Consider the following 26978-nt stretch of genomic DNA (forward strand, 5'->3'; position numbering starts at 1 on the left):
CAAAATACTTCAGTGTCCTTGAAAAAAGAATCCCTTATTTTTTTGTATAAATGTAATGGATATGCTGTGGAAAAGATTTTAGCACACCTCCGCAAGGATTTATTATTCCAATGTAGTACTGATTAATATAGTGCTAGGAAGAACATATTCATTCATTAAAATTATAGGAACTTTCACCATTGTCAATGAGGTTTATTCTTTTCTTAGGTCTTTAAGTACCTTTTACTTTAGGTATCATATGCACGTACGTACCCTTAATTAATCACTAGACTACAAGGTAATAGGCCGGGACGGAATCAGGGGCCGGCTGGCCAGCCGGCCATGACCCTCCGATTTTTATTTTTATTTTTATTTTTTAAAATAATATTTGTATATATTCTGTATTTTGGTGTTGCAAAAGATCGAAAAAGTAAATAGAATTTGAATACCGGAAGTACACGCATAAGTATTAGTTGGTATTGTCTATATATTGTGGTTAGCGTAAAGAACTAGTGCAATTAAGCTTTAATAGATTTGGATTAGATAGGAGATCAAGAAGCATGACCACTTCAATAATAAACGTATACGCATGCTTGCTAATTAATCATATTAGTTTCTGCTAATTAAGATGATCGACTGACTGATATAGCTACGTTACCTATTTCTGTTTTTGTGGGTCAATAACTAATAGAAGATAACTTGATAAGCAAGGTAGCTAGCTAGGTTTAGTCAAAGCAGGAGGAAGAGCACCATCCATGTTAGGAGGATCGGTCGTCCACACCTTCTGCAGGCAGATGTAACTGAAAATGGACCCATTAATTGCATGCCTTCAATGGTCATATAATTAATATAGGTTGGGCTACAAATTGGGGAAACTTACGGCTTGCCTAATCAAAGACGTGGACTTTCACCGCTGGCCTACCCACTACCAAGCTCTATCGGCATGGGTTAAGTAGTGAGCCAGCCTGGTTGATATCTCTTAATCAGTAATAGTTCTAGGATTTTTTTTTTTTTTTTTTTTCAATATCACTTGGAAAAGAATGTTTTTCATCCTAATGGATTTGGATCCATAATAGTAGACCATTCATTAAATGATTAAATTTTTTTATTTTTTATTAATTTCAACTTTTGGGGATAATTGGTAATTTAATATGGTATTAGATAGCAAAAGTTTCGAGTTCGCCCATTGTCTCCGTAGTTCGCATCTCATTTCAATTAAATATTTCTCGTGTTAAGCTTCACTCATTGAAGGAGAATGTTAAAATATTGATTATATGATTAAATTTAGGGGTGGCAATTCGTGTTTACGCATTGAGTTCAGACCACATTAAAGTATATATATAAGACTATATAAGTCAACTCCAACTTAACCCATGTAATTAATTAAATGGGAATTTCCGGCCCCACCAAACTATCACGTGTTAGGTTCACAGGTCTTATAAAAAAATTATCAACTCTAAATATTGTGTGTCGAGTTATGTCAAAGCATATATATAAGACTATATAAGTTAACCCTAACGCAATTCATTTAATTAAAAATAAGTTAGACCCTCAACCCTAACCTGCTAATTTCGTATTAAGTTTGTAAGTCATATAAAACATTATCACTTCTAATTAAATTCACAAATTTCTACCGGTTTAAACATTTAGGACAATTGCTGATTTACACATAGCCATGGGTTCCAAAATTTTGGTGTCATTGGTTCAAATCCTGCTGCTATTTTTTTTTTTTTTTTTTTTAACAAAAAAAATATTGTTTTCATTTTTGGCAATTAATAATTAAGAGTGCATTTTTTCTAAGAGAAAGTATCAAATTATTCCCCATGAGTTCTAGGTCTATATCAAATCTTTTTCAAGTTTCTAAGTTTTGCAATCAACTTTTTTTAAAAAAAAAAAAAAAAAAATTACAGTGCAACCCAACTCCTCTAAATTAAGAGTCCATTTGACCCTTCAATTTTGAAAGTAAAAAGTATATTTTTAAACACAATCGCGAAAAGTGTCTCGTTTGACATTTCATTTTAAAAAAATTGCAGTTTGATTTAGAAAGAAAAAAAAAAGTTTTCAAATTACAGATAATTGAGTATTTTTTTTAAAAAAAAAAAAATTACACAATTTTAAAAGACAAACTACAATTTTACCAAACCCTTAACTACCTTTTTATAACTCACATTTTTTTAATCACACGTTTTCAATCAGAAAAACTAAACAAACCGTAAATTCCTACCTTTATCCCTAATCCAGTAATCCTACCAACTAATCGCACCCTAAATTCCTACATTTACCCCTACCCTAATTTGCTCCATAGTTCAATTGTAGGATTTCGGTCATGGGCTAAGTGAAGTTCAACTGAGCCCAGCCCAATCACTATATTCCATTCAACCACTCTGGCCCACTGTACTAGTCTTTGTCTCAAAAAGAAAAAGTTAGATAATCTAGAACCAACAAGAAAGCTAAGAAAAGCAAAAGAAGGAACCCCCCACAGATTTTCTCCACAAAAGAAGACGACCAAAGACACAACTCCTCCTAAACAGTCAGACCCAGAAATCGATTTCCTAGTTCTACTAATTCTCTTTAAATCTACCAAGAAAAGAAGAAAATTGTGTGCTGCTAAATTCTAATTGTCTAAGGGTAAGGATAAAGTTTTCTTCTGGACGAGGCAAGTCTGTTAAATTGACATACGTGCTTAGAGCATGTGATTCTCACGTGCATTCTACTTTTCTCTTCTTCTTCTTCTCATCTCAATATATTTTGTTTTCATAATAAAAATAAGGAGAAATTTCACTTAACCCGCCTGAACTTCCATCACTTTTGTAATTATCTTTTTAAAATTCAAAAACTCTCAATTTAGTGTATCTAACTTTCATTTTTTTGCAATGTCGTCCCTCCTGTGAGGGTTTGAGGTTAAATCAAATGATCAAGTGGCAAAATGACCCTTATACTCATGTAAACTTTATAAAATTACAAAATTAACTTATTAAATAATTAAAAAAATAATTGACCGTGGATCACAGTGACCAACGGATCTTGGTAGTAGGTTTTAGTGACCCACGATCAAGCTAGGTTGTGGGTCGTAGAAACCTACGGATCTTGGTCGTGGGTCTCAACGCGTTTTTTTTTCTAAAAAAAAAAATAAGTATAGGGTATTTCGAGAATTTCACCGCCTCCGGCCCTCGGTTAGGATTTTTTGGGTGACATTGCAAAATATTGGAAATTTAATATACTAAATTAAGAGTTTTTAAAGTTTATAGAAATAATTGTAAAAGTAATGAAAATTCAAGGGATTTAAAGCCAAGTTTTCTCTAAAAATAATTTATTTCAAAGTTGTGGGAATGGAAAAGGGGTCCCCTCATTGGCATAACCTTTTTACAAGCCATAAAGTAGAAAATGGTGGGCAAGTGGTCACAGGCAGGGCGGGCCTTTCTTTTGAAAAAAACAGCAGACATCCAATAGGAAACCCACGTTCCTATTTATAACAGCTTAACCGTTCCTTTCTAACTGCTACAACCCTCTCTCCATTACCATCTACTTTCACTTCTTCTACAAACTCCAAAACCTTAACAAATCAAAAGAAGAACACATTTTCAGCTGCAAACTATGAAGTTGGGAAGAAAGAAACCTCCTCCTTCGCCTTCTTCCTCCTCGTCTCGGCCTTCGCTCATCTCTCATGTATTCCCCACTTCATGGCTGTCCAAGTTCAAGCACATGAGCATCAACTCTAAACCGGACCCCAAAAAAGTAAAGCAAAAGGGTAAGCAGAATTCTCCTTCTATGGGTTCACTGCAGTGTGCTGGTGGGAATGGTGCTCGGTTTTATGGCGGGGATGATGATGGCGCTTTTTGGAGACTGTCGTTTGGAGAAGAGGGTGCTGATGGGGAGAAGGTTGATAGAGGGGTCTCCAAATCAGTGTGGTATGAATCAGATAATGAGCTGGATGTTCCGTCTTCAAGGGGCTGTAGATCAAGTTTTCCTGATGTGGGGGAAGGAGAAGACGCTAAGAAGTTCAACAAGATGGTCTTGGGTTTAAATAAAGTGAGAGAACTGCCCAGAGATGTGGAGTTTTCACTGGAAATGGAAGCAGAATCCAGAACTCCAAGGAGGAGGGTTGGCAGAGATTGGAAATTGAGGAAAATGGATCAGCGGGCGATGGAAGAGAAGCTGTTGGAATTAGGAGGAGGATCATATGAAGCAGAATGGGAGTCTGCAAAATCAGTAGAGAAAGAAGCATTGAAATGGGAACAACCAAGAACAATTTGGAAAACTAAGAGGGATAAGTGCAAATTAGTAGCTTCTGGCTCAAGGAAACATTCTTCTGCCTCTTCCTTGAATTGTAAGAATGCTAGCCTAAGAACTAATGCAGATGATGGTGTTTTTGCTAATCGGAACTGGGAAGAAACTGAGGGACTTTCAACAGAAAATCTACATTCGGGGTGGCAGAAGTTGAAAGAAACGAGAATTGAAGAGCTGAAGTCAAAGAGTGGGAAAGAGAGGAAATCTCTTCATGTAAGCAAGGACTCACAGAGAAGAAGAGCAAAGCAGCATTCCAAAGTCAGAGTTAATTCTCCAAGAACGCCTTCCAAAGTTGAAATATGCAAAATAAAAGCGCTAGAAGACATTAGGAAATCAAAATTGAAGATGAAAAAGAAGGCAGAGGAGAGAACTGCAGAGGAAACAGCAAGCTTGGATAGTTTCGCTATGGTGAAATGCTCGTTCAACCCGCAGCAGGACTTCAGAGATTCAATGCTTGAGATGATTATGGAGAAGAGGATCAGACGGCCAGAAGAGCTTGAAGAACTCCTGGCTTGTTATCTGACATTGAATTCTGACGTATATCATGACCTCATCATCAAGGCATTTCGGCAGGTGTGGTTCGACTTGAGCCAGTCCTGTCTTAATACTGAATTACAAAGTGAAGATTGTTGCTATGACTAACTACTGTTTAGCTAATGATAGACAGACCTCTAATCATTTTGTAAGTAGTTAACACTATGACTGCTATAACATTATGTTCCTAATTTGCAGAAGCTTGCCGTTTTAGCTTCAATCAGTTGCCTAAAAGTATAAAAAAATTAAGTTGCATCAAAATTTATGTGTAAGCAACTCCAAGCAAGAATTTCTACAATGTGCCTTTGTATGCATGATACATATCTGGAAGAAATTTGAAAGATAAGGTATTGTGTTTAGTTGAAGTCATGTGCCCTCCATCAGCAGAACTGATTGAAGTGAATTTTGTTCACCGACCACAAAGTTTGCAGATCTTTCTGCGCTGTTATGGATGCTAAAGTCCACTGTTGCTTCCAATTAGGCCTTTGCAGCAGAAACTTAACCAGTAAAGTGAGCTGCTACTAGCTACTTCAAAACCTAAAGCCCTCACCCAATCTAAACTTCTTAGTCTCCTGGATTTACTATGAAGAGTTAAAAGATGTGATTTATCTTATTTATCCGGTCTAAATGTGTAGTTTTCTCAAGATTTCATTCCTTCGCTAGCTAAGAACTAATAAACCTTAGCGTGCACTTGAATAGTGTTGCAGGCAGGCTTCTCCTTTACTCTCGGTGCCTTCATTTTCTCCTTCCATTCGTAACATCATTTTCTAGTCTTATGGATGCATATCCATTTCTAACAAGAACTGCCTTGAGAATACCAACTCTTAAGAGCTTCCTATCAAGGTTGCTCTGCCAATGTTCCTCTGCCTCTTCAAAGGAGCCATAGTTTCAATTACATATTTGGTTTGTCAATGCAAGCGAAAATGGAATGAGCATACGACAATATGAGAGTCACGAGGATTTTTCATATGAGAACTTCACTTATAACCTCTAATGAAAAAATGTACACAAATTTTAAAAAATGTCAATTTTGGGTATTCATCTTTTAATTTTTTTTCAATTTCAACTATCTGTTAGAATTTTCTGTTAAATTCTATCAAAATTTTCAAAATACCCATTTTTTTAAGAGGAAAAAAAAACAAAAATTATTAGGATTTAAGTGTTGGTTAGAATTTAACAGAATTTACAAAAATACTCATGCTTAAATCTTGAAAGAAATTTATAATTTTTTTAAAAAAATAAAAAATAAACGCATAGGTATTTTAATAATTTTGATAGGATTTAACGGAAAATTCTAACGGATGGTTGAAATTGAAAAAATTGATAAATGAATACTTTAAATTGACATTTTTTAAAGTTTAGGTACCTTTTCAAAAGTGATGAAAGATTAAGAGTTACAAATGAAATTTCCCTTATTCATTTCCAACCTCAATTCAATTGGGACCAATGACGAATCCAATTATACAACCAGAACAGCAATTCTGTAACTACAGCAAAGAGTAGTTTCTCCAAGAGGTAACTACACCAAAGAATACTTTCTCCAATACATGGGCCCTCAGGCTCTGAAAAATGGAAAAGGCAATTATTCAGCCACTTGCAGAATGGGTTCTGTTTTTAATATATAATAATATTAACCTTTACCATTAAGAACTAAGCTTCGTCTGCACTCTGCAGATTCACTCCTTGCCAACTTTGATGAACATCAGTCATATGTCTAACATCTTCTCAATATACATAATTGGGAAGAAAAAAAACAGTAAAGAGCGCAACAGCAGTATCTATTCAAATTAACCTAACCAGATTTTCAGGTGCCAAATATGCTTTCCATCCTTCCATCAACATGGTAACAGATGTTATAAAAACTTTTACAGACATTGCTCTTTCAGCAGGGCCTTTGGAGCTCTGTGAAAGGGACTAAAACTGGTCAGAAAGAGTTCTGCATCTGCTACTCTGACTGAAATTGAGCTGGACTCTGCAAAAGAGTACATAACAGATTCAAACCTAAGTACTTTGGTTCCCTGTAGCGAAATGTGAGGAACACAAAAGTACAAGCTAAAATCATATATAACGCAAACAAATGCCTGTATATAGCAGATAATTAGCAAGAAAATGCCTGGTACGGCAAATCGATTTATAAACGTAAAATAATATGCAAGTGCAAAGAAAACTGCGGCAAACAATCCTGAAGAATGCAAGGACCTTATTCTAGATAATATTTGGACATGCAGCTGGGGGGGAGAGAGAGCAATTTCACACATCATGAAGACACTTCTCAGACCCTGTAGCAGTAATCTCAGATGTTCTATCATTTGGTAAAAGACAAAGGAAATGTTTAGTTTAACAAAAATTTATCTCAACGTTTTCCAAGCATGTATTATCTTATTTGCATTAGCCAATCTCCTAATTTGAACTTTTGCACATTGAGTACTGTTTATAGAACTCATCTGCACATTGCTAATTCTTGAAGTTCACTAATAGAGGCATACAAAAAATCAAACATCAATTCCCATCAATTTAAGAAGACATCCATATCTTCCTACAGCAAGTGGGCATTTGGAAGCCCCACAAGAAACTAATGTGGTAGTCTTGTTCAGCCATAGACACTGACATGGTTCCATTGGGTTTCCAAGTGGATATTCCTGTCTTAACACTAGGTCAAAGAACAAACGTTTAGGAATTTCATTTTTCCCCCTCAGAAATTGTTTATTTGAATGTAAATGTAATACACTCTGCTCCCACCAATTTCTTTTTTGTGTACGTCTTTTTCCTTGTTTGCGGCAGGAGCAGAGGACTTAAGAGAAGATGGGAGGCATCATTGCTTCTTGCGTAGCAGCCCCCTGAGAAACTCAAACATGGTAATGATTTTCTAATTATTCTACTTCTACAGTTCCTATGCCTGCATACAAACTCACGCTTAGATATATGTATATACAATCAGTATCATAAATCCACAAATACACATATATAGCCTCACATTTTCCCCACATCAGAAACACTCGTATTTATCTCACAAGTCAAAGACCATATTCAACAGCACCCCACTGATAGAATATAGCCAGTGCAGTTAGAAGGATACCAGGAAAAAAAAAATATTGAACCTTTCAATAGCACAAATCAATACTGCCTATAGAATTAAACCCTTGGTAGAATTTGAGAAAGTTTATTAGATCATATAAATTTTGATAATATGGTCTCAATCAATTATCTCTAAGTGATAATAAACCCAGAAAATTTTCCCTCGTCTAGCTCTTTCGACCTATAGTTTCAGGCAGAAAACACTCATATGTGAATTTCTGCAATTTTCAAACGGAAAGAAAAGGTCAGAGAGCAGTTGAATTATAAGGAAATTAGTTAATCACTCAGCATCATCAAACATGAAAAAGATGCACTGCTGCTTAGTCACCAATCTCTGTACAGAGTTCTCTATTGTAATGGGTATGAATTTGCTCTCCTGACACTGAACAAGTTTTGCAAACTGGTTGGTAAACCAAACACTTTTCTACAGAGTGGGCACCAGCTTAAGCATTAGCTGGCAGACAAACAGAAGAACACATATACAATAATACAAATAAAGAGAAATAGATCAATATGTCACTGCCTACAGAAAACACACTATGACCTATCTTCCTTTGTAAGTGGCAGATAAAACATAATATAAAGAGACAGACAACCAAATCTTCACCACATTTGCTCACAGCAATAACACCCACTGAAGGTACAAGATAAATTACAAATTTAATGGGCAGTACAAGAGATGGACCCACATAATAGGTGATAAAGTTAACTAACAAAGCAGAGAGAAAGAGAGAGAGAGAAGAGAGAGAATTTGCATTCATACCTACTTGTTAATAAAAAGGTATAATTTTTGGGGTGTATCTCCCTACTAACATCTGGTCTGCAGACATTTCAAAACAATACCTACATTGATCCACATCCAATATCTGTTTGGATGCTTATAGTTCAAATATGTTAATTAGGATAAATTCACGGCAGTAGAACCTGTCACATCGCTTTCACTATCTCCAATCTCTTATTTGTTACACTTTTCTTCTGAATCCACTCGTGTGTGAATTTTGCTAAAAATGGTAAATTTGGAAGACATGTACAAGAGCTTTTCCCATGTCTAGATGTCAGCTGTGTTTGAAAACTCAAATCTACATGCTACACAACTCCATGTCAGTGCCTACTTACAAGAGCAAATAAGACACTCTGGTGACAATTAATGTCACAGATATGTGATCATACTGTAAGCTTGAAAAGTCACATAAGAACCCCCTATAACCCAGTTCTATATTTCATACCTCAGAATCTTCTAGAACCTTAAAGTGGCAACTCCTATTACAGACAAAAAGCTTTCAGAACATCAATCCTTCCAGCTATCCATTTCAAACTAATTATTTGAATCTATCAAATTATAAATCTGTAAAAAATTGTCAGACTGAAAGGACAGACCTCATGATGTTTGGTCGCCAGCCATTTTTCTGCCAAGAATCAAGGGCTGAACCCTTTAGACCTTAGGTAATGCCAAAAGCAGCACTTTAATGAGGCATGACAAGGTCATCCTCTAATATACCAAAAATAAAAGAAACAGAGGAACAAGTTACATACACGTGTCTCATCTTGCTCAATCTATTAACATGATTCAGCTCTAAAACTTGGACCAAATGTTCTCAGCAAACATTTTACTCAATACAGTCAAGAACGCTTTTTATCAATCAACTACTACTAGGAGAAATAATCAAAACCTAAACTCACCAATTTGCAATTTATGTACAACTTATTTTCTCTGGTGATCTTGAGTTCACTGGTTATGGAGCTTACCTTATTGTTAGAGAAAGGAGAAAGGGGTGGTGGTTAACAGTTTACTCTCAATGGGACCGCCCCGGCTTCACTCTCATCAGCTGTACGATTTACATTGTGAAATTAGATAGTGAATGTAAGCAAGTCTTTTCTTTGGCTGCACCACACTGCTTACTGATTCAGTTGCAGCTAGTAAGCAAGTCAAGTAAGACAGCTATTATTAAGTCGAGCTGCGGTACAGTCAAGTGCGTCACTGGTTACTTTGCTGTCAAAAGAAAGAACTAAACTTTAAAAACATTTTGGATCAATAGGAAGAAGAGTTGGCTAGCAATCTATTGGCAAAGTTCACGTCATGACAACTGATATGACGCAGAAAAATCCAACCCTGGAAAGGAGAAGGGCTGGTGGTGAGCATTGTGAAAGTCAGGCCGATTGGTTGTCTTCATTCAGCAATGATGCAGAAGACGAACAAAACAAAGTGAGAGGCCAGGGGCAGGGAAAATCAGGCTCGATTCCTGCTGGATGCACTTGGAATGTTCAGTTCAATTTCTGCTCATGGAGTTTATACACATAGCTCAACCTTATAGCTCATGGGGCGCTTCACTTGCTCACCACTAATTCAAAACATTCACTCATTCCACAGCCCATACTCCAAATTAAGCCTTCTACAAACATAATAAATACACATGAAATTGCTCAAAAACAAGTAATCTTAGAAAGCCTGACAAGAACAGAAACACATGACATGCCATCAGTACATGAAATTTTTTGTGTAGCTGAATTGTTATGCCACTGAATTGAGTTGGAAGGCTTATGACTATTTAGGTCAATATGATTTTTTTCAGAATATAAACCATCTTGTTGGTTACCAACTAACACACTAAAACTTAAGCCAACATTCAGCAATGAGCAAGCTAATCCTATCACACATTGTCTCCCAGGCCCCGAGAGGAAAAAAAAAATCACAACCATCTTACACATGATAATTTGATACCAACATGTGGTGGAATTCCCAACTGCAAATTATAGGCATTTAAATGGGCTAGTGGTTCTCTTAAAAGATTCAACTAATGTAGGTTTACAACGGTGCAAATGTCTTTTCAAATGAAGTGCTCAATATATAATGGAAACTCTCGAAACCTAGTCAAGCAAAGCCTAGTCAAAATTATCTCGGTCCTTCCCTAATTACCACCATCAAACTAAGCTCAACAGATATGTATGCCAAAATATCCGTCATATTTTTGTTAATGATTTCATTCCATTTCACTTGGCCAAAAAAAAAAAAGCTTTCATTTTGGTCATAATTCTTGTTGCCATATATCCAGAAGACGAAAGACAAGACCATGTTAAAAGAATTAGCATTACATGCATGATTTAACATAATGAATTTTAGTACTAAGTTTAGTTGGTCATACCGGTATCCCTATTAACATTTAGACTATGGCTAGTGTTTTAACTATAATAACAATGTTTTAGAATTAATTATAAGGATTGTTTTTTTACATGTTTCTTCAAGACAATGTAATCCTAGTTTCCCCCATATGCCTCTTCTATCTGTATGAGAATCTAACTTTTAGATGAATATATAATACAGTATTTATTCATTATATATAGAGTAGTTCTTGGAAAGTAAAACATATTTAGTCCCATCTTGAAAGTACAACAATTTCTCTCTCCTTACCGGCCAGTGGACTTAAAAAGTGACTTTCTGTGAGAAATTTGAAAGTTAGATGGGAAAATTATTTAATGATCTTCAGTTCCAGCCACTTATCCTGCGAGCAAGCACTAAGCAGACAATGTAAAGTACATATCTATTGCAACTTACTCATTTCAAGATGGTTAACATAAATTCCACAACAATTTCTTAGCATCTTCATTTCCAAGGGGGAGGAACGCTCCCAATCAATAAAAATTGCAACAAATGACACATAAAAGCTGATGAGAGCTAATAAGTCGACCACATATCATTGTGACCAATTCCTTTTCCATCCACCCCGTGTATGACAAATTTACTTCATTAATAAAGAAGGTACCCATAGGCTTAGTGCCACTGGCCTACACCAACTAAATCTAAAACAAACATCAGATGTATTAAGTATTATCGTTCTTGCTAACGATACTTCTCTAGATAATGTATAACAAAAAAAAAAGCTTAGATAAAGTCACGTAAACACACACATCTGATTCTATGACTAATATAAATGTATCTCATGTGTAACATTTCAATCAAACTTCTCACTGAAGCAACAAATTTCAAATTAAACTAAGCTTCAGTTTAGCTATCAGTAAGCATAACAGTGGTGACTTCCATATAGCCATCTTAAACTAACTTAACTCTAGTCCTAAAGACCCCCAGCCAGCAGAACCTTTTCAGATTAAGAATTGAAACTGGGTAGAGAGCGTCACCATCCTTCACTCAAGCAACTGCAACACCATTCTTCCAAACATCCTCATGTCATATGCCAATTCCATATCTAATGGCTATTTGTTTCAAACAATTAAACAAGGAAGTCCAAATAGTGAATTAAATTTGATTATCCGATATTTTAAAGAAACTTTATTCAGGTTGACAAACACTTTTTGGTAAGAACTCTTCTTTTAAATTTGTATTGTTATTTGTTCTTAATCATTATCATGCATAATATCTCGATTGAATTGTATGATAAATAGGTTCTCACCTTGTCAAGAAAAGTTAAGAGGAAACAAATTAACATTTCAACGTGGACAGGCAGCATCAAATTTTGATAGTCAAATTGTACGAAACTTATCATGCAAGGGTATGTCAAGATTGCAGTAAATAGTTTTTGCACTGATAAAAAAAAACTGTCACTAGCTGGCTATATTAAAAACAAAATAAACATACATGAGAGACAACTTTCAAACTTAAAGAGTAAAAGAGTATTGGTCAAATTTCAGAACTGAAAGGCATTGGGAATGGACAGGGCAATGAACGGGAAGGCGGATGTTTTGAGTAGAAGAATAGTTGACCAAGTATCACAAAGTAATTAAGATGATGGATGAGACAAGCACACATACACAATACACCTGGCATACTGGACATCAAATTGGATGGCCTCCATTATTCTTACCAAATTAACAACATTGCTAGTTAACTGAAGAGTTTGTCACATCAAGAATCAAGACCAAATATGTCCAGGAGCAATCCAATAACCAACAGTAGGAAAGATTTGATGGAACTGTGGGTGCACAAAACAAAAATGAGCATGGGGCAATAGAGGCGCGAAATTGAGAGGAAATCCCATAGCAAAGCAATGATTACTTAAAGCTTGTCTGATCACAACATCAATGTCTTGTGTTTTTGTGCATGGATTGTAAAGTAACATATGCAGCCTTCACATATTGATGAGGTCAAGAAGAAATGTTTGAGCACATACTAAAATTAATTGAATGCCAATATCAGATTATGTCTAATTGAATTGAAAAATCTGCAGAAGCTGTGGGACTTGAATGAAGTCAATATAGTCAATATAAGACAAACAAAAAAAAACAGTAAAGAAAAAAAGAAAAAAAAAAAAAAAAAAAAAAAAAAAAAAAAAAAAACAGAAATCTATTTATAACCAGAACAAACCGTTTCATACCTAAATTTATTACATGTAAGCCACTGGGGCATGTATCAAGGAATCCACTGATATCAAGTTCTCTCAGCTGAAGTACGATGCCCCATCTGCTCAGCAAGGTTATTTACATTCCTTATCTACCACTAAAATTTGCCATTATCGCCAGGTTTGGTTTCATTCTTTCTGCCATCGATTCCTTTCTTTCTGACTGAATTTCCTGAGTGTCTGATGAACCAGGGTTCTCAGTCAAGAACTGTTCCCAGAATACATCATTGACCCCAGTTGGCATAGGAGTAGAAGTCCCAACTGCTTGTTCTTTAGAGGCAACAGGCTCAACAGGCTCCAGAGCAGCAGCTGTAGCAGGTTCAGAGTTCATGTCAATTCCAGGGGATTTAGGCCGACTGTCAACATTAAGCTGTATGCAAGATATACCCGGGCTACCAGAACAACTTGTAGATTCATCTAATTCCCCATTGGAGTTTTTACTGTAAGTTTGACCAATATCATTTACAATATTCTCCCAAAATGAAAATGATGACTCCAATTGCTCCAAGGGCTCCATGTTTGATGTCAAAGCAGAAGCACTGGCCCCACTTTCTCTAGGTACAATTTGGGAAGTTCCCATCTGATTATCTTCAATGCTGGCTTCATCATAGAAGTAACCGATTCTTGGCAATCTTCTCTTTCTATCATGATTTTCCAATTGGGTCAGAAGATTCAAAGCAAGCCCCGGTTTCCGCAAGACTCGAGCCACAGAAGACATCATAGTTTCCTGCCGCCGCTCTATTTGCTGCAAACGATCCCTTAATACCTGGACTTGCAGATCGAAACCTCGCCGCTCCTCTTCATGTCTCTGTAACTCCAAAAAAAGCTGCTCTTTCTCATGTTTAAGCCTCTCAATCTCCTCCTTCAAACTCTGTCTTTCGGATTCACTTAAAGGAGATGCATTTCCTTGTCCTTGTAGATTCTGCAATGAATGGCTATGAACAGGTTTACGTCTGTGTATGTTTTTTAAAAGGTGTGGCTGACCTCTTATAAATTCCTCATTTGCAAATTCCCATTGTTCCGGATCAACTTTTCTAAACCCCTATCAAACGGATAATATAAATCAATCAATTCAGTTCAACACAATTCAACTCAAATCAAGAAAATGAAATCATACAACAATTTATTAGACAAAGCTAATAAAAGTGAATTGGCTTACATATGTATTGAGCTGTCTAATGAAGCTTGAGAAGTTATTGTGCTTGAAGAACCTGGGCAGCAAATCCTTCGCGAACTCCGGTGGATTCCACACGACAAAGCTCTTATTACTCGGGCCCCATGAAACAACTGAGTTCGTCGAGGGATCATCCACCATCTCATACGTCTTTACAAGGAACGGAGGCAGAGAATTCGAACCACCCTGAGCTTCATCCATCCTTAATCCCCGATTCCTAGTCACAAACCTTAAACCCCCAATACCCAAATATCCCCAAAATCACACAGAGAAAAGATAAATCAATCAAGCTCTCAATTTCCTAGTATACCCAGAACCAAGAATTTCATTTGCAAAAAACCCTTTTATCTTAACCCCAAGCTTCAAATTCAACCAAAGCAAGAACCTTAAACCCCCAAATACCCCAATATCCACGAAATCACATAGAGAAAAGAAAAAACAATCAAACTCTCAATTTCCTTGTATACCCAGAACCCCAAGCTTCAAATTCAAACAGAACAAAACATTAAGCTTCAAATTCAATCAAAGCGAGAACCTTTCTTTACCCACAGCAATGGAATCCAAAAACTCAATCAAATCCAAACAAAACAAAACCCCAATAAAACCCACTATTTCGAATCCACCAGAAACACCCCCCCAAGTCTTGTTGAGCTCATATTACCTGGAAATTCCACAGACCCTTGAATCCCACCACGAGTTCTCGAACTTTACCGGATCAAAAGTCACAGAACCTCCAGGAAATGAAGTCCTACGAAGTCAACTCATCTTAGAATGCCAATTAGACCCGCCAAATCCCAAAGAATTCGCGAATCGACAGGCAAGCTTTTCCCTTTACCCCTAATGCAAAAATCCGGAATCTGAGAGAGAACAGTTGGCTGTATATATTTGATATTTCTATATATACACCAAAACCCAGCAGTTCATTTCTGTTATTAGTTGGAAAAAAACCCAACCATTTGACCAGCCCTTTACTGTACCATTAACGTTAATTAATCCAAAATATATATATATATATATATATATATTTTTTGAAGGAAATGAAAACTTGTAGCGAAAGTAACAACAACGTCAACTTAATAACCAAAATTTGACTTTTAAAAAAAGTTTTTTAAAAAATTAATTTGATTTGATGTAACATATATTTCTCTATTATTTAAAGTATATATATTTTTCAGTATTAGGTTTTGGAAATAAGACAGGGCAGAGCAGGTATTGACTTGGCTCAAACGCGTAAAACCCACGAACGAATTCACTGTCGCTATGTTAATATGGCTGATCAACACTAAGCCTCAATTAGTGATTTATTTGGGTTTCATGCAAGAGGAGATGCAGCATGCAACCCGAATTGAGAACCAGGCTTTAGGTTTAGCTCACCCTTACGTGATCACGACCCTTTGTCCTGCCCATTGTAGCAAGTGTGTCGCCTAGGGTATTATATGGGTAACATCATCCTCACCTTTTTCTGTTTTAGGGTTCCAAATTGAATGATGGCAACTAAACATCTTGATGAACTTTAATTTTGTAGATGAGGAGTACGATTTTAAATCAAATTGTAAAAATTATATTGTTTGAGAATACATTTTTTAAAATTTACGGTTTTAAAAAAAAAAAAAAATTGTATTTTCAAATCGCATGTAACGGGTGCTTTTTCTTAAAGACTAAACTATAATTCTATAACTAAATACTTAATTATATTTTTAAATATCGCATTTTCAAATTACATTTTTTGAAATCACTATTTTTAGATTGAATGTTTGAAAATCTCAAACCCCAACAGACCCTTAAGAAATAGTTTAGCTCTACGATTTCGTATGCTAAAAATATGTTTTTAAACGAAGAAAAATAAAATAAATAATTGTGTTTTTAAAAATACATAATTTTAAATATCAAACTACAATTTTATTAAATATTTAACTAGATTTTCAAATAACACTTTGAAACCGTTACTTTAAATCACAAGTTTTTAGATTACAAACCTGCATAACGACTTAATCCAATATCTTATGACACAAGCCGACAATAACGGTACACCAACTGTTTGTGTTCTGGAAGTCATCCCAATTGAATATACATTTTTACTAGGTAATCAAATTATTTTGTTTAATTAATAATTTTTTTTTTTAAGTGCATTCTGTGTAACATTAAAGAATAAATAGATATTTAGAAACTAAATAAATAAATAAAAATCAAGCAACTATTTATCTTAAAATTAAAAGACATAAAATATATATATGAAAGGACCAGCCAAGTTGAAGCTGCATGAGTTCAAGTGGTTTGAATTTCATTTGCTTGCGTGTGGCGGTGCTAATTTATTACACTCATGTTATATGAGTTGATATAATCTATTTCAAATGGCATGCCCTTTTATTTTTTAAATAATTAATATTATAAGCCAATTAAAACCCGTTATGGGACATGAATATAAAAAGTAGCATATTCTTCAGAAATTGTAGATTCTCTATTCTCAAAAAATAATACTACATATCACATAAATATCTCATAAAATTGACGTGATAATATCTAATAGCCTTTCATTTAAACAATAGTTAATCCAATGGCTATTAGACCTTATCACGTCAACTTTATAAAAAATTTGTGTGGTACGTAACATTACGCATTCTTAAACTCTCAGGATTTTCTTGGATTTTATTTGTATTATGAAATGTAATGTGAACTTAGGAAAATGGTTTTTACTTAGAAAGATACTCAACATTTATTTATTTATTTATTTTATAACTTATTGACACGCGTTAGCATGTGATTGAAATGTGTTAAATTTTGTTTAGTGATCGGCGGGACTCAAATCACATGCTGACATATGTCAACAAATTATGAAAAAAGTAGTAGATTTAGAATTACTCTTTTATTTATAGGGTTGATAATTGATTGAAATTTTTTTTCCTTTAAATTAGTCTATAAAATTGTCATATATACATTAAATATGTGAGAATCATATATTTTTAATATTATGAAAGAACTTCTTCTAATTTAGTTTGGAAAAAAAAAACTCTTTTTATCATTTGAAAAAAATAATATTTATTAGCACTTGTTAACATGTAATTAGCGAAGCCACGTCCATGCACTACAAAAATTTAACATCGTCCTGGTGCTGGCATTAATAAATTGTAAAAAAAAAAAAAAAATTGTAAATCTAATTAGAATTTTCTTGAAATTTGGTTGATTAGTAGAGATAACTAGAAGATCAATGAATGAAAGGCATTGACTATTACACAGCGTAGGTTTAGCTTGATTGGGCGGGTGACACATGGCGCTCTCTGTCTCTCCGTATGATTTGGATGACTTGGGTAGAAATGTTTGACTTTTATCCTCAATGTTTTGTCTTTTATGTGGGTGTGGGTGTCTCCCTCTATCTCTATATACGTGTCAGTGTGTGACGTGTGTGCTTTCGTGGCTATCTCTACTCCACGGGATTTACCCCCGCTCCAAGAAAGTGATATCGTCAGGGATTATGGTTTTTTTTTTTTTTTTTTTTTTTTTTTTTAATTATTATTATTTATTTATTTAATAAAATTTAGAGTTAAATATATTATAGCCCCAAACTACTACTCTTTTTCTGGATGACCCCCAAACTATTAATGCTTAGATTCTGGCCCTCCAAATTATCACTCTCTGATTTATTGGCTTCATCCGTCTATTTATGCCGTCAATTCTAACAGAAATTTGTCAAAAATTTGAAAATACCTCTCCCTTAATCGTAGAAATTTCAAAGTGTAGGAGGGGTATTTTCAGATTTATGTTTATAATTTACGGCATAAATGGACGGATGAGGCTAAAAAATCAAAAAGTGATAGTTTGGAAAGTCAAAATCTAAGCATTGATAGTTTAAAGGGCCATCAAAAAAATAGCGATAGTTCGAAGGGTTAAAATATATATATTCCTAAAATTTAAATGTAGGCATCTCCCTACGTCCGCCGTACGCGTGCTTTGAACTTGGCTCCCTTACTTTTGAAGGAAGAACTTATTACTTATTATAATGGTGGCTCCTTGTCTTTAAAGGGAATAAATTATGGGGCTATTCATAATGGTTGAAAAAGATGTTAAGGTGCCCTTATTTTCAAATCATCGTGGAATTGTTTTTATTTCATCCTCTTTTGTAAGATATTTTCTAAATCGTTTGAATTGGCAAACTATATACATATTGAGGTTTGAATTTTTTTTATTAAAAATAATATTATTTAATAAACTGTTATATATATAATTAAAATAACATAACAGTAAAAATCAGCATTTAAATCAACAAAAAATAAAAAAAATAAATAACTGATTTTTACTGTCATATCACCATAGTCATATGACAATATAATAGTCTACTAAATAATCTTTATATGTTATTAACGAAGTATTTGGTAAGAAACCATTTAAAAGCTCACCGCTTATACATGTGTTAATAAAGTATAATTTTCAGTTTAATCTACTAAAGTGACATATGAGTAAAATACGTATGAAAATTGTATACTCTATTAAAAATTAATATATATTTTAAACATATATTAATTTATTAGACTGAAATGAAAGAAATTTCTTCCACCATATTTGAAAGAAAAATTTGTCTTAATTGTTATTAAAGAAAAATATGGAGTTTGTTTTCTTATTTTAATCACCTTCTAGAAAATTAGTCTTATTATAAATTTGATTATGTCCGACACTATGATGAAAGAAGAGTGGTGACACGAATGAGAACAGGGCACAACAAGGAAATATTAATTTCTGAAAATGCAAATTAATATGTATGAAGTCACTTTCGTATTAAATCAGGGTAATTTTATATTGGGCTAATTTGTCGTTGAATATTATTATTATGTCTTTGCAAATTGCTGTGAACCACTTCAGCTTCAGTTGTCACTTTCTGGTAGTTAAATGTTTTAACAATGTCTGCATCAGCCGTCAGAGATCGGATTGGGCCTCGGTCCATTAGATTGGGCTGCCCGAACTTCAGAAAAGGACACACCTGATGCCAATGGTTGCCCACAAGTCACGACATTATTATGTCTGTTTGACCAATTGTTTGCCTGTTCGGTTGATTTGATCAGCTCAATGTAACAACCACATATGCAGCCAATCCTATGGTTTTTTGGTTTTGGGCCAAAACATAGCAAAATCCTTAATCCCATGTCCACTTATTTATTATAATCTAATTAAAGAAATGTTAAAAACTACTCTCTCATCTTATTCTTGTCTTACTGGGTTACCGTCGTAATGTTCATTAATCCTTAAATTCAGCCATTATTTAAAAAAAAAAAAAAAAAGTTTATAGATATTGTCACGTCAATCCAATAAAATAGAAGTTTAGTTTTTAGGATTACTCTTCCAATTAACGTTATTTTTTGAATTCAGAAAATCTTTAACTATAGGGGAGTGATCCTTACACTCACACTACACAACAATGACACAACACTAAGGCACAATAGAGTGGGGTCCATGTGTGGGCCCCACTCCATTGTGTCTTAGTGTTGTACCATTGTTGTGTAGTGTGAGTGTTTTAATCATTTCTCTTAACTATAAGTTATTAAAATAAAATAAATCAAAGAATATTTAAGGACACTCTAAAAAAAGTATTTGTTAAAATGATAAATTCTAAAATATTTAATCAAAATTAGTGTTTAAAATTGTAGAAACTTCATTGATAAAAAGAGGAAAAAAAAATAAAATCAACCTACCTAGTTTTACCGAGTTACAATTAGCCTCTTGAGGCTGAACACTATTTAGGATAAGTAGAAAACACAAATGGCTCTCTAGACCCAAATTATGTCCAAAGTTTTGACGAAAATCATTAGAGTATCACATCAGTATTGATTATTGTGACGGATGTAATGTACAATAAATAAATAAAAAATGACCAAAAAAATAATAATAGAAGGAGTGGCCAAACAACACCCTCAAAATCTTTTCTTTTTTATTTTTATAATTTTAATTTGTGGATAATTTGTATAATTTTTTTAGTATAAATGACATGTGGCATGATATAATTGATGCTGAAGTGACACTTTCAATGGTTTCCATCAAAATTTTATAAGAAAGTTTAGTGTAAAAATTTATGTGTTTTTTTTGCTTATCTTGCCAAGTGTCCGGTCGTTTTTTAAATCCTATGAAATTTAGAAAATTATTTTGACCGATTTTTTATTTTTTTTAAAGAAAAAAGAAAAGCTTGAAAGCCCTATATCCGTTACAGTGGGATGCAAGTGCAATGCCTCGTGGGTGGCGGGCATATCGGGCATCACGTGACCCCACCGGTTTAACGGATATGATTAGAACAGAAGGAGGTCCCCACCACATCCAACCAACTCCCGCAATCGGTGCCACGCACAAAGAGCCAAAAGCCAAAAGCCAAAAAGCAATGAGCGGACCCAACGGCCAGATCCCAATCCAGTTAATTTATGACCCGTTGGAGTCCGCGGCGCACGTGCGCAAGGTGGTTGAATTTTTGTACGAATTTACTTGCTGTATTATTCTTGGGCCTTACGTCTCACGATTTTGCCCAAAAGGGTAGGCGGCTATTGAATTTTCAGTGAATAAAATATTCTACACTTTTTTTTATTATAATTTATTTGCATGAATTTAGTGATGGTCCATATTTTTATAAAAATAAAAAAGTGTGGCGTAAACTTTAATTTAACCTTATTTTTACACTGATGTGATAAATATTATGTAGATTGATAATTATTGTAAACATTATATAAACCATATTTTAACCTTAATGTGATAAATATTATATAGATTGTCACATTAATATGTAAATATAGTAAACATTATATAAACCTAATAATTAACATTTTAAAAATTAACATGACAAAATATAATAAATGACATGCAAAATTGCAAACTGTCACATGATCAGAGGCTTAACTAGGTAGGGCCTTGGGGGTTAATGCCCTAATGCCCCCAAAATTTTAAAATTATCCTTAATTTTTTTTTAATTTTTTTTATATGTAATATCCCATCAAAAATTAACTTTTTACCCTCAAAAGTCTTTTTTTTTTTTTTTTTTTTTTTGAGTTTTGTCCCTCCACATTTAAATGTGTGTAAGACATAATAATGCTTTTGATAAAACAAATAAAAAATGCAGAGATATAAAAGAAAATTTTCAAGTATGAATAAATTTTGCAAATGAGTGGCATATTTATTGATGAAGAAGTGTCTTTTTAAAACCAGAATGCAGCGGTGGGCACTAGTAATAGGCAGTTGGGTATAGGCATTGTGGTGTGGAACTTTGAGGGACACTTAATTGTAGTCAGTTGTTTGATAAAGAAGGCAAATCTCGAGCTAGTTACAGCATATGCATTGGTAACTTCCCAAATAGTTGGTTTTAGCGAAGAATTGGGTTTTCGTCATATAATCTTGGAAGAAGACGCCCTCCAGATGATGAAAGCGCTACAAGCTACAGTTATTAATTGGAGCAGATTTTGTTAGCTATTGGAAGATTTTCAGACAGTTTTGTTTTCTCTTCCTATCTTGCAGATAAACCATGTTCGCCGTGAGACAAATTGTGAGGCACACGAGAAGTCATGAAAGATACGGAGGCCATGGTTTAGGTTTTGAATGGAAGAAATTTCTATATGTATATGTGACATATTTTTTTATTTTTTAAAGCAAACTGCTCTAATTTATTGATTAATGAATGAGATCCAAAATTTTATTTATTTATTTTTTTAAAAAAAAACCTATATTATACATAGACAGTTTTCTTTGTCAATTATTTAACATACAATTTTCAAAATAATTTTTTTAAACAATCATGGAATTTTGACAGCTCAATCGCACTTTTTACTAACACACACTTAATCTTAAGCGTTTGATTGTAATTATGAATAATGGTTATAGAATTATACTCGTCTCTCAAGTATTATTTAAACTAATAATTTGACGTGAGTTGGCATTATTAATTTTTATATAGTTTAAACTATATATATAATTTTGATTTTTTCTTTTTTAACAAAGTATGATATCAAAAACAGTAATTCTAATTAGTAATTCATGTACAATTATCAAACAACTAATTATATGAGAATTAAACAAAAGTCTATTAAATAATATTATTTGGCCTAATTTTTTTTTTTTTTTTGAAACGAATTGTGGTGAAAGAAAAAGGGACGATGAATTCAGGTGACCAAGTTGGGCCCCACGATGCCGCCCCTGGTGTTGAAAGTAGTGGGGCCCGCAACACCAACCGTGAGAGTCCTAAACACCTGGATGGTGTCTTATTGGTCACGCAAAAGAGATCGGAGGGTTGTGGTCACGTGGAAGGGGAGCGAGGGGAGAAGAAGCATGAGAGAGAGGATTCGATGATAGTGCGCCAACTACGCACGCACAACACTGACTGACAAAAGTGACAGAGAGTTTTGGTCTCCGCAGGCCGGCATGCAACGGGGCCCCGCCGCATTTGTACGTGTCCTCCCCCATCAATTAGGCCCCCTATTGGTTGACTCCTCATTCCTCCTTTACTGCCACCCTTGGCCTACCCCCTCCCCACCTCCTTATAATGGAGGAATAATTTATATATCTTGTCACAGCCAATCAACTCTTAGAAACGCCTAATTCAAAGGGTTTAGACGGTGAGAAAAATGTAGGCTACCTCTGTATTGATATTTCAATAAGTGTCTTGTATTTTCAATTATTTGAATTTTTTTAAATGTAAGAAGCATTTTCAGAAGTGTATTTTGATGGAGTTTGCAATTTGAAAAATATTTTTTAATAGAGTACATTTGCATATGTCGAGAAACCTCACAAATATAGAGCCTTACTTATATATATATATATAAAATAAAAAAAAAATAATTGATAGCATGGTCACCCTCTTTGTATTATATATATATATATATATTGTATTTTAAGAAGTATCTTGTGTTTTGAGTTGTTTGATAAAGTACTTGAAATATTTTGTATTCCATCCTTCTACCTTCGTGTTGTGCCGTTCATATTCTTCCTAGTCGATACTGATGTTTACTGGTTGTGTTTTTGCTTTGAATAAGAGTTTTATTCTCTTTAAATCTGTCATCATGGGCGATCTATAGGATGAAGGTTAGTCAGGTGTAAGAGATTATCTCTCATGGCTTAGATAGTTCGGTGTGAGGGATTATTTCTCACGGCCGGTTTAAATAAATTTTTAAGATATTTGGCTACAATTGTTTTAGATCTAATTGCTAGGAGCAAATCTGTTTTTTAACTATTTTTGTACATAGGTTAGCGGAAGATGAAAGTCATAGATAACACTTTATTGTAAGAATTTTGTATGTATCTATGATTATGTAACCTCATAGCATGTGACTACGATTTTGCAGAGCTTTATGTTTTGTGATGTAAGAATTTTTATGCTCGTGATCGTTGATCAATAAAATACTTAAATATTTCGTTAAAAAAAAAAAAAAGTGTTCTTTAAGACGAGACGAGCCCTAACTTTTCCCACTAAGGGCATTCTTAGTGAGCTTCTCATAGTTTAGCTAAAAATATCTACTTTTATTATTTTAACCAGCCACTTTTCAAGAGTACCGCTAATCAAACTTTCTACATATTTATCTACTTAGAAAAAATATATTTCTTTATTGATTTGGTATATTTCAGTTGGTGATAAGAATGAAGGAGAGATGAGACAGAGGAGAAAAATGAATATAAAAATGTGTGAAAAATGAGATAGGGTGGAAGATTGTTTCTCCAAATATAGAGTAGAAATCTGACAAGAATTAGACAACTAGTGGAAGACATTCGTACAGTTTTAAACTCGTTTTCTAATTGGCAGATTTACCATATTAGTTAAATCGTTAATAATGCGTCGCATGGTTTACCTAAGACTGTCGTTTAACATATCATAGACCAGGTTTGGAAGAAAATAATAAAAAATAATAATAAAAAAAAAAAAAAAAAAACTTTGACTGTATATGTGAAATTGTTTTGTTAAAGTAATTTGTTCTATTTCTCTGATTAAGTATTACAAGTATGATAAATTTATTAAAAAACAAAAAAAAAGTTCAGAGCTTGATACATGAAGGTTTTTGTGAATTTTAGTTGATCAATATTTCTGTCATTTGAAAGTCTCAAAGTTTATAAGTTTATTTAACAATAATACCTAGAACTTATTTTATTTACTGGGGTTTAAATATCTTATAATTTTTATGACCACGTACACATTTTACATATGTCGCTGTTAAGCCGATGTATGAAAATGAATGATCATTGGCGGTCACTCTTGTACGATTATTGCATATATATACTTTTCCAATTACTTCTATTTTGGTCAGCCTTATCTCAAAAACATTTATTGCTCTTCCTCCTTGTGAGATGCATACGTGGCATTGGTCATCATAATTTAGGGCATAAATCCGGCCGGTTATAATCGGTTAATGAATAGTAATTGAATACTAATTGATAATTGAAAAATCGGTTTGATATTCGGTTGAAAATAACCAGTAACTGACTCTATCAATTAATTATGTATACTCAGTTATAACCGGTTTTGGCAATCAAGATTCAAAGAAAAATAAAGTTGAAAAGAGTATTTTTAGAAATAAGAATGAAAATGAGTCTTTAATTAGACTGTGACAGAAAAGTTGTGATATTTTGAAATGTTTTTTTTTGGGGCCAAAATAGACTTAATTTTTCTTTCTTCTTCTTCTTCTTCTTTTTTTTTTTTTTTTTTTTTTTTTTTTTTTTTAAATAAATTTATGGCTAAAACCGTTTAAATTAAGCCTAAAAAATAGGCCAAATACCAAAAATACGCATAAAACTCAATTTTTTTAATTTTCAGTACCCAGTCCGATTAATCGGATATCGCCGGTTATTACAAACTCGATTAACTAGCTACTTGGTTACCGGAGCCGATTACCCCTAATCATAATAAAGTAGAGCTCATTTTCATCTCTCTACGTTTGAATATTAGTTTTATAATCTCCCATGAATTTGGTAGGAAATTATTCTTTTAATAATTAATCAATAGAGAGAAAAATCTTGGCCCTTATAGATTATTAAGCTCGTGTTGATACCTCTGATTTCTTGTATTTGGATAATGTTGATGTGAATTTTTATATAGTCGGATTGAACTTGAATTTTTGCACTACCGAACTGTGTGTGAGCACATGCAAAACAAGGAGAATGAAAATGGGAGTGACACTAATGCGAGAGCCTCTATTTGATGTCATTATTTTTTAAGTTTTGTGAGTCTGTGACCCTTCTTATGAAAGAATTTTTTGAAAGTAGTCAGAAATCGTGTACGGGAGTGACACTGATGTGAGAGTCTCTATTCGATGTCATTATTTTAAAAGCTTTGTGAGTCCGTAACCCTTTTAAGAAAGAATTTTTTTGAAAGTAGTCAAAAATTGTGTTTCTTGATTTTTTGTAATGTAATGGGGACATAACTATGCAAGATATGCAACTGACTAATAGGCAAATAGCTCTAGACTTTAACAACTCTTTAATTGTGTGAGCCCTTAGTTATTTGTTTGGTGGAATAAGATGAAAATGATTAAAACCTTTTGAAATGAACAAAAAAGACATGTAATTAATTCTTTAGATTATTATGTCTTGTGTCAAATTTAGGTTATCTTACTTCGAACCAACAAGAGTATGCTACTTATGAGAGATTGGCCCTTGTTATTTTTTGTTCAAAAAACCTGGTTTGAATTTAGTTTCAACTCAATTTATTTAAATATTTATATTTTATCTTTGGTTTTTTTTGAGACTAATTGCCTCTTGTAGGTCTTTTTTTTTTTTGTGGGGTAATAAAAACCAATTATTCAACTACACGTATTAACAAATGCCTCGTGTGTGGCTTCGAATCTCTTTTAATTGAAATGTGAAATATTTAATTGAAATAAGAATTAAAATAGCGGAAATAAGGTTTCAACGGCTTTATTTTGGTTTAATATCATATTAAATCACAACTTATTTCAAAATATAGAAAATAATTGAGTTAATAATTTAATTAATATTAGTTAGAAGGAAAAAAAAAATCATAATGCTGAAGAAAATAGTTAATTTAATAATTTAGTTAATATTAGTAAAGGAAGAGAAAAATTACAAAGCTTTAATCAACTGGACCGTTTAATTCGAATAAAAATGACCATTTCTGATAATTAATATTCTATTTTGTTGCATGCACATTATTCCATGTTTATTAAACAATAAACATGAATTTATATATATAAAAAAAAAAACACAATAAACATGAATGATTATATTCCGTTTAATTCTTAATAAATTTGAAAATTTTAGGAGGGGTAAAATTGACCGTTTGAATCTTAGTGGTGTACACAAACTCAAAAGAAATCTTCCTTTGATTTTCCACTATGCGAAGACTAATCATAGCCTTATCCCCTTAAAACCAATTTCCCACACTGCCCTCACTAGTCACTAATCAGTAATCACCCACACGACACACGGGAACGACGTCGTCCCCCTTCGTGCTAGTTCTCCGAAGGCCGCTTTGCCTTTTATTTTTTTGTTTGAAAAAGCCCAAACACGTGTTAGTCCCGTGATTCCGGAACAAAAGCTTGTAGTGGCATTCTCGTAATTTTAACGGTCAACCATGACCAATTACAATCATTCCCTCTTATTTAGCTCACCTGCCTCAAACC

General features: G+C 33.7%; 2 protein-coding genes across 2 annotated transcripts; one reads left to right on the forward strand and one right to left on the reverse strand.

The window, feature by feature from the left end:
• The first annotated feature begins 3503 nt into the window (after window positions 1-3503).
• LOC133869664 (transcription repressor OFP5) lies at window positions 3504-5068 on the forward strand. Its single transcript, XM_062306722.1, has one exon. The coding sequence runs from the start codon at window positions 3574-3576 to the stop codon at window positions 4906-4908; it is 1335 nt and encodes a 444-aa protein (XP_062162706.1). The 5' UTR covers window positions 3504-3573; the 3' UTR covers window positions 4909-5068.
• Window positions 5069-13151: 8083 nt separating this feature from the next.
• LOC133868066 (heat stress transcription factor A-4a-like) lies at window positions 13152-15359 on the reverse strand. The gene is given in 3 exon segments (XM_062304868.1): window positions 13152-13371; window positions 13374-14265; window positions 14383-15359. Coding segments are annotated over 3 exon segments (1158 nt in total). The 5' UTR covers window positions 14599-15359; the 3' UTR covers window positions 13152-13321.
• Between the last annotated feature and the right edge of the window lie 11619 nt (window positions 15360-26978).

The sequence above is a fragment of the Alnus glutinosa genome, chromosome 5, assembly GCF_958979055.1.
Source record: "Alnus glutinosa chromosome 5, dhAlnGlut1.1, whole genome shotgun sequence".
In the NCBI taxonomy this organism is placed as follows: Eukaryota; Viridiplantae; Streptophyta; class Magnoliopsida; order Fagales; family Betulaceae; genus Alnus; species Alnus glutinosa.